Below are 7719 nucleotides of genomic sequence, written 5' to 3'. Positions count from 1 at the left end.
TATATTTTTCTTTTCGTTCAATAATTGTACAACACCAAACTTGTATAATTTGTATTTACTGATTTTAAATAAAGTTTCTACCAGCCTGTTTGTGTACATACAATTTTCTGCCCCATCATTCGATTGAATTTTAAATATGCACATTCCTTTTAATCTGCAGTGATATTATAATGTGTGACCTTAAGAACATTGGGTATTTTCAAGTAAATTGAACATTTACACCATCCTGTTATAGGCTATATAACTGTTAAGTTTTATAATTGGAGTTTTGAAACCAATCTGCGATACAATTAATTGTCGGGCCGACGACGAGTACAAACGAACCTTCAGGCCACCATTCAAAAATACTTCGATCTACAATAGTTTGAAATTTTAATTTATTTAATAATTATTAGGCTAAATAAGACGCATCGAAGGTGTTTGACATTGGTGCTTTGTTGTCAGTAATGGTCCATATAAAGTGCATTGGCTTACTATGAAGTAATTTAAATGTTAACGAAAAGGCATTCATTTGCTGAAATTAAAGTTTCCCATTCATTCCCTATTTTGGCTTATTGACATTATGTCAGAATGTCATCAACTACTCAAGAATTGCCATTGTGTTGAATAGTATAGGCTGTAACCCTAAATACATTATAGAAAATTCACGGTAGCAGCAGTATTCATGAACATGTATTAAACAACCATTTTATTAAGAGACTATTTAAACATTAAATGTTAAAGGAAACGTAAAACAAATTATTGTAAAGTTTCTAATTTCTCACTCAAAGGAAATATTATTGAATTCTTTCCGAACTGGCTGCCCGAATAGAAAACAAGAATAATTTTTCATCGTAAAGTATCGACGTAATGTACATCGATAATAATTTTAAAAAACAGCGTAAAATATTTTCTATTGGTACAGTGAACATTTGTTTAGAAACCGATTTTCAATGCCCAATCATCGGTATATTGAGTTAAACCTATTTCATAAAAGGCCTATTTTAATGAAAGCATTTTAGGAAATTAAACGTATTAGCATTTGCAAGAAAAATTTCCGATGATAAAGTATTGCTTGAAAACTATAATGTCTGGCTATCGTAAATAATCGAAGAAGCGTTTTGAGTCTAAGCACCGTAAATAAGATACCGTACTCCTTAATCAAATGCTAAAGTGTTTAAACTCCTTTCTGTGTGGGTGTGGGTGTGGGTGGAGGGAATTAGTTTAGTGCTGTTACTTTTTTTTTATATTAAACTAGTGTATCAATATTAGATGTTTTGTTTAACAAGCTCTTTCAAGTTAATTTGTTTAGAATGATGCAGGAATTGATGTGTCCATATACTATAGGCATTATTTCACACAGATTCGTCTGACTACCATCATAACCATCAGTACCTCAAGTACAATGTACATCTTGAAAACAACAATTTATTTGACTAGGGTACAGATGCAAGTAATAACCATAATAATATTTTCAATTATAGCGCCATTTCAACGATTGTTGCTCACGAGGCGGTTACATTTTTTCAACTACATGTTTCTCTCCTAAGGGTCACGTCATGTCAGTGCTGCCAATTATAGCGCTCATTCTTCTGTCCATGACAGTGGGAGTGGATGCGTCAGCTAACCCCCTACTTGTCTCGAAAGATGTACTAGGTTCTTTAAAGTGCACACGAGCATGTTTGTGTAGCCTGTACCTACAGTTTATAGTCCTTATCCGAGAAGACATTTTCTATACCACCAGAACCATGGAGCCAGTGCGCCTCGATCCCTTGCCGATGTCATTGCTATGGATTACAGTTCCACTGTCCTCGACAACTCGCCGAAATGTAGCACAAAAAGTTTCATGATGTATTCAAAGTAGGCCTAAAAACATACAAACATAACAATTTATGTTGCTGATAATTATTATTAGTAGGCCTTACTGAAACAAAATTACGCTTTCAGACTCCACCATGTTATACGACAAAAGTTTCCGGCAATTTAAGTACATTGTAAAATGTTATCCCACTCACTGGCTTTCTAGTAGAATATCAAACACTGTAACTGAGATTTTCCTTTTTATCGCTAGTCAAGAAGCCTAGTATTGTATCTAAAATAATTATATCTGACAATTATGCCTCAATGGACGCAATCTTCAGATGGCGGCGCCATGCAGTTTTCAGTTCATATCAAGACACAATCCGAGTCAAAAAAACAAAAGTATACATGCTGTTAATGCAAGACACTCGCCAGTTCGATTGTATGTGACTAAAGGTACACATAAAAAATACTGAATGTCCTTGTGAAGTGTGTGAAATAGAACGAATGTATAACGCGTTCTACCGCCACGGACCCCATACTCCACCGTGAAGGTCGGGATCCGCGAAACGTTCCGGCGACGGATATGTACATGGAACTGCAGTGTCATTGTAACGCGCTAACTTCTCTAGCATCATATCGACAACTTTTGGATACTTTCCAGACATATCGTCATGTTCACTTGGATCAGCAGTTACGTTGAACAAAAATAATACTTGATTTTCCACAACAACAGGTATATTAGGGATATCATAAGCTGGTGGGACGACCCAACCAACACTTCCTATGGAAAAACGTAATAAAACGTCATGGATAAAGTAAGTCCTGATATTGAATAGGCTGTTTATCATTAAGATTTTGTGGATACGGTTAAATCCACTTTAAAACGTGGGTAGATTTCTCCATCCCCCGTGATCTGAGCCATTGCTGTAATCACAGAATATTTTAGACGAAGACAAATTAAAAAAAAAGTACCTTCAACACCAGTGAGAATCTTCCAATCACCTGACCTAAGAGCGGCATTTATTCGAACATCAAATGAGCTGTTTTCCCACTGTGTGCCATTATGGATGACAGTTAATGGATCTATATTGTGAAGAATTTCCTTACGTGGAGAGGTTTCGTTTTCACTATATAAAAAAATATATTCTAAAAAAACTGATCATAAGAAACATTGTTATTATGGAAATAAACCGCACCAGAAAGATTTCTCCCTCATTTCTGTATCACCCTTATTTCTATATCGCCAAGTTGTATAAGAACATGTTAAAAAATACGTTCTTGGATGAGATATGTAGGCCTACTAGTGTGTGAACAAGAAAAGACGAAGACTCTATTATAGGAATGCAATGAAGGGCCTAATAGCATGTATATCCAAGTAAGTATTTATTTTGTGAAAACTGTGGTAGAGCCTTTACGTATAAATGTAAAAAAGCAAAGACTCTTGGGCAACACATTTTTCAATGTAGGAACACTACTTCGGTAACTCCATTGTTAAGAACAAAATGGGAGATAACCCTCTCAATCTTATAAAGCTACCTGTATTTAATAGTTTATTTTGTAGTACAGCATAATACTGTACACAATTTAGCTTTTTACTTACCTACTAATGCACGGCCATACATTGTATCCATCAAGAGGCTTAGTACCATTAATATCACCTTGAGCCAATCCCTCTACAATGGTTGGGAACCAATCACTGATGTGTATTAGTTCATTGTTGATAGTTCCTTTAACTTGTTTAGGAAGAAGGGGACTGTGAACAAAGCCCACCGCGCGGATACCCCCTTCCCACAGGGTTTTTTTCCAACCACGTAATGGCCAATTATTTCCCCCTTGTGTAACCGCTCCACCATTGTCTAGAAATAGAAATAAAATAACACTTAACACTTTCGGCCGAAAATTAACCGATAATTAATCAACAAAACCCTTCTTGCAATGACAATGATTTATTCGATAATATTATTATTAAATCTTTAAATGACAAATTCTGTAAGTCATTGGCTAAATCTTTATGGAAGAAACGATGTGCTCTTTTAAACTATCAACTGTCAATGCCGTTATAAATTGCTTTTCAACTTTTGTGTGTAATTTTGATTTCTGTTTAGTTAATGTGGACAAGTTTTTAAGTACACACACCGTTATACTCTTTATTTTATTTATCATACCATAACATTAATTTTATTTATTTATTTCTATATGCCTTTTGTTTGTATCTAAACATTCTTTATTTATTTGATTCATTTAATCCATTGTGATTAGTATACCGTACAATGTTCGTGGAATCGAAATTATGATTACAATAATGTTCCTGCTTATACATTTTTTTCTCCCGTTCCCATCATCGTCATCATAAATTACAAGAGATTTGTATTTACATGGACGTAAGCTGTTGTTATTTTATGTATTTTAGTATACATTACCTGTTGAAAATATAATAACAGTATTGTTATACAGTCCTGTCGTTTTTAGAGTGTCAATGATGTTACCAATTGCCTCGTCCATACACGTCACCATGCCGGCGTATATCTGTCGCGATGTATCATTAGGATAAATCGATTTGTATGGCTCTACGTAACTGGCAGGAACCTCTAGAGGCGAATGCACTGCTTGGAAAGGTATATACAGAAACAGTGACTGAAAAACATAAAGTTCGTTAATTAGTTTAGTGAAAATATGTTGTAATGGAATGTAAAGTTGGCTGTGTGGCTCTCTTAGAACTCTTGAATGTCTGGTCCTGGAAATTTGTTAAAGAACCACTTTACCAAGAACCATATTTTGACAACGTATTAGGGATGTACATATTATGATTTCAGAACAATTGCCAGATTTACGATATCGCCGCGCGCGCTTGCCGTACAGTCGTCGGCAACGTAAATTGCTGTGACGTCAAGTGTTCTTAGCAAAATCTACCCTATGAGTTTTCACTGTTGTTAACATACAAGGGATAGGTACCCGTCATTCCAATTGCTAATTTGACCTGCAACAGGCTTAAATTTAACGTTATGTTTGCGGATCCTATGCATGAATTGGCTGGAAAATTATTAAAATAGACGTACCTGACTTTTGTTATGAGCATTGATAACTGCATTAGCTTTCTCAGCAAATAAAACGGTAGAGTAAGTATTGTTGTATTCTGTCGCTACATTATAATTATCCCGTAAATCAAGCCCCTGGGATCTTAAATGATTGTAGTAGTCCTCAGATCCACAATAGCAACCTAATGTTTTAAATAATAATCAATAATAAATAGAAGGTGTAAAACATTTTGTACGATACCAGAAAAGATATACAGATATACTGTTGTGTTTGCTTTTGTGCTATAACTTTTGAGTGCACCTTCTTGGTAATTATATTATAGGTATTTCTTGAAGCGCGCTCGATAAAAAGATAATTCCCTCAGATGACCTCAACTGTATACCATGATGCACCTCTAAGCAGGCAATAATATTAATGCATTGTGATAGTGGACGTCATACACGCTGTTGATTCTGTTTTATAATGAGCTAATTTTATTTTGTCAATTAGGGCCTATATAATAATTCATAATCTTAAAAATGTCAAATAACTATCTGCTATCACTAACCAAAAAAAGAATCAAAGCCTCGCTTATTTGGAACACATGCCTCCTTGTAAAATCCAAGATGCCATTTACCAACCATATGCGTTGCATAATCATATTCTTTTAGTTTCTGTGGTAGAGTAACTTCATCGAGAGGTAGACAGTTTGGAGAGTCTGGCTCTATGATTTTGTGCTGTAAGCCCGTGTGAATCTGATAATTAAATTGAACAATTAATCAAATAAATATAGTCCAAACAAATTAATCATTAAATCTACCATTACTATTAAGAAAATACACAAAAATGAATAAAAGGGTACAACAAACATTAATTCAAACGTTTTCCACTTCACTAAGCAGGAATTGTGTGAAAACAAAGTCTAACACGATTTTATTTTGAGAACTGAGAGGGCGTGGTACAATCCTAAGAAACATAAACCTAAAATACATCTCAAGGAATAATTTTGTAAAAAGCTAAATAAAACTAACATACTTCTTCACACTGAAAATCGTATAGCAAAAACACATACAAACTGTAGTTCCTATACTCCAAATTCTAAAATGTCTAAGACCAGAAATTTAAAAAAAATTATGACTGACTAATCATGGAGACAACATTTTTAAAAAGAAAATTAACATAATAATGTTCGATAATGTCTGAACCAACTATTAATAGACCAGGGTTTGTTCACACTCACATTTATTTGAGCTGCTTTATGAATAACGATAAATATAAAACGATGTAGTCAACAAGTACTGTAAGAGCAGGTCTGTTTAGGCTTTTATTTTTTTTCCCTAGGGTCCTGAAATTAATTAAGGACACTTTAACTTTTACAATTATTTATAGTTATTTGGATTGTTGGTGGTTTCTGTTCTCTTTTGTGATTGAGAGATGTTGTGTGTTAGCCAAGCCTTGATCATCGTCATCATCATCATCATCATTTATCGTATTATTTTTTTCCAAAGACTCGTTAAACAATTTTTTAGGTGGTTTTAAAAGACGTCCTTGTGATATTTGGGTAATTGAAAAATAGATTAAAAAATAGATAAAACCTATACAAAGTAACAGATATAAATCATACAATATCAGTTTACAACAGAAACAAGGCCAACAGCCATAAGTCGCGTGCTAAAACGCATAGTGATACCGGACCGACAGACAGACCGACCGACCGACATAGTGAAGGTCTACATGGTGTGAAAATGGTTCAACGGTGAATAAACAATTTTGAATAAAAGTGTTAATATGGTATAGAAATCCCTCATTTGGTACACCCAAACAGAGGACCATGAGGGAGGTGTAACCTGAGAGGACTAACCTGATATCTACCAGTCATCAGCTGACTTCTTGTTGGAGTACATATCGGCTGAACATAATATTTTTCAAGCTTAACACCTTCTCCTGCCAATTTGTCTAAAGTCGGTGTTTTGATTTTTGAACCGTGGTAACCTATGTCATGAAAACCATAATCGTCTGCTACAATCAACACAATGTTCGGCTTAACAACGGGAACTTCTTCAACATTCCGCCTAATAACTGTAACTTCAATCTGTCGAGAAAGTAGGCCTACCACTACCACTACTGGCAGAGCAATAGCAAGCAATGCTATAACCTTATTAACCATGCTTAAATCAAATAAAAGGGGAAAATGAATGGGAATGAACGTTTACATTTAAGAAGCAATGCGAAAAAGTCTAAACTTCGACACAAAAAAAGCGTGTTCACTAAACCAGCTGGTCTGAACATCGTTGTGAAATAATCTTAAAATCGATATGCTAATTTAAAGCCGGATTACCGCAGTACATTAGAGTGAAATTGATTTTCTAGTGCGTAATGTGGAATGTTATCGGAAGAGGCACCTCGTCCCTTTACCGGGATGCATTATAGTGTTCTAATTTATTTCATAATTTTCTCATGAACTATTCATGAGTTATGTTTTAAACTAATAGGGGAAAAAATCATGCTACCGGCCAACGTGACATTAAGAAAGAACGGCATATAATCATTGGCTTGAAAACAAATATCCAATAATCTACCTAACTGCGTAATACTAAATAGCACCCACACGCTTGAGCAAGTATCGAACTTTTATCTCGATAGCTCCCCCTCATAATGTGACGTCACATTATGACTAATAGGGACAGAGCAAACAGAACTGACTTACACAAAATGTTTACGGTACTCTACTGATTGTTAAACTAAAATAATTGATAATTCGTTATTTCTTAAATTATTAAATAGAATAGTTCATCCTTTTCTTTTCGCTGCCTTTATGTTATGTTATGTGCAGTGATAAAGTTTAATAAATAATAAAATAAAATAAATAATAATAATAATAAAAAAAGCATCTTTCAATGAAGAAAGAACAATAATTAAACT

At 34.4% G+C, this 7719-nt stretch overlaps 1 protein-coding gene across 1 annotated transcript; it reads right to left on the bottom strand.

The window, feature by feature from the left end:
- On the bottom strand, positions 1 to 7060 carry LOC140062398 (arylsulfatase J-like). The gene is made up of 7 exons (XM_072108603.1): positions 6659 to 7060; positions 5366 to 5552; positions 4839 to 4999; positions 4203 to 4416; positions 3383 to 3638; positions 2755 to 2909; positions 1 to 2563 (listed from the first exon to the last, which is right to left on the bottom strand). The coding sequence occupies exons 1-7, from the start codon at positions 6962 to 6964 to the stop codon at positions 2301 to 2303; spliced, it is 1542 nt and encodes a 513-aa protein (XP_071964704.1). The 5' UTR covers positions 6965 to 7060; the 3' UTR covers positions 1 to 2300.
- Between the last annotated feature and the right edge of the window lie 659 nt (positions 7061 to 7719).

This window comes from Antedon mediterranea, chromosome 11 (genome assembly GCF_964355755.1).
Source record: "Antedon mediterranea chromosome 11, ecAntMedi1.1, whole genome shotgun sequence".
NCBI lineage: Eukaryota > Metazoa > Echinodermata > Crinoidea > Comatulida > Antedonidae > Antedon > Antedon mediterranea.
The sequence above is the reverse complement of the archived record's forward strand: the minus strand, read 5'-3'. Positions and strand labels throughout refer to the sequence as shown.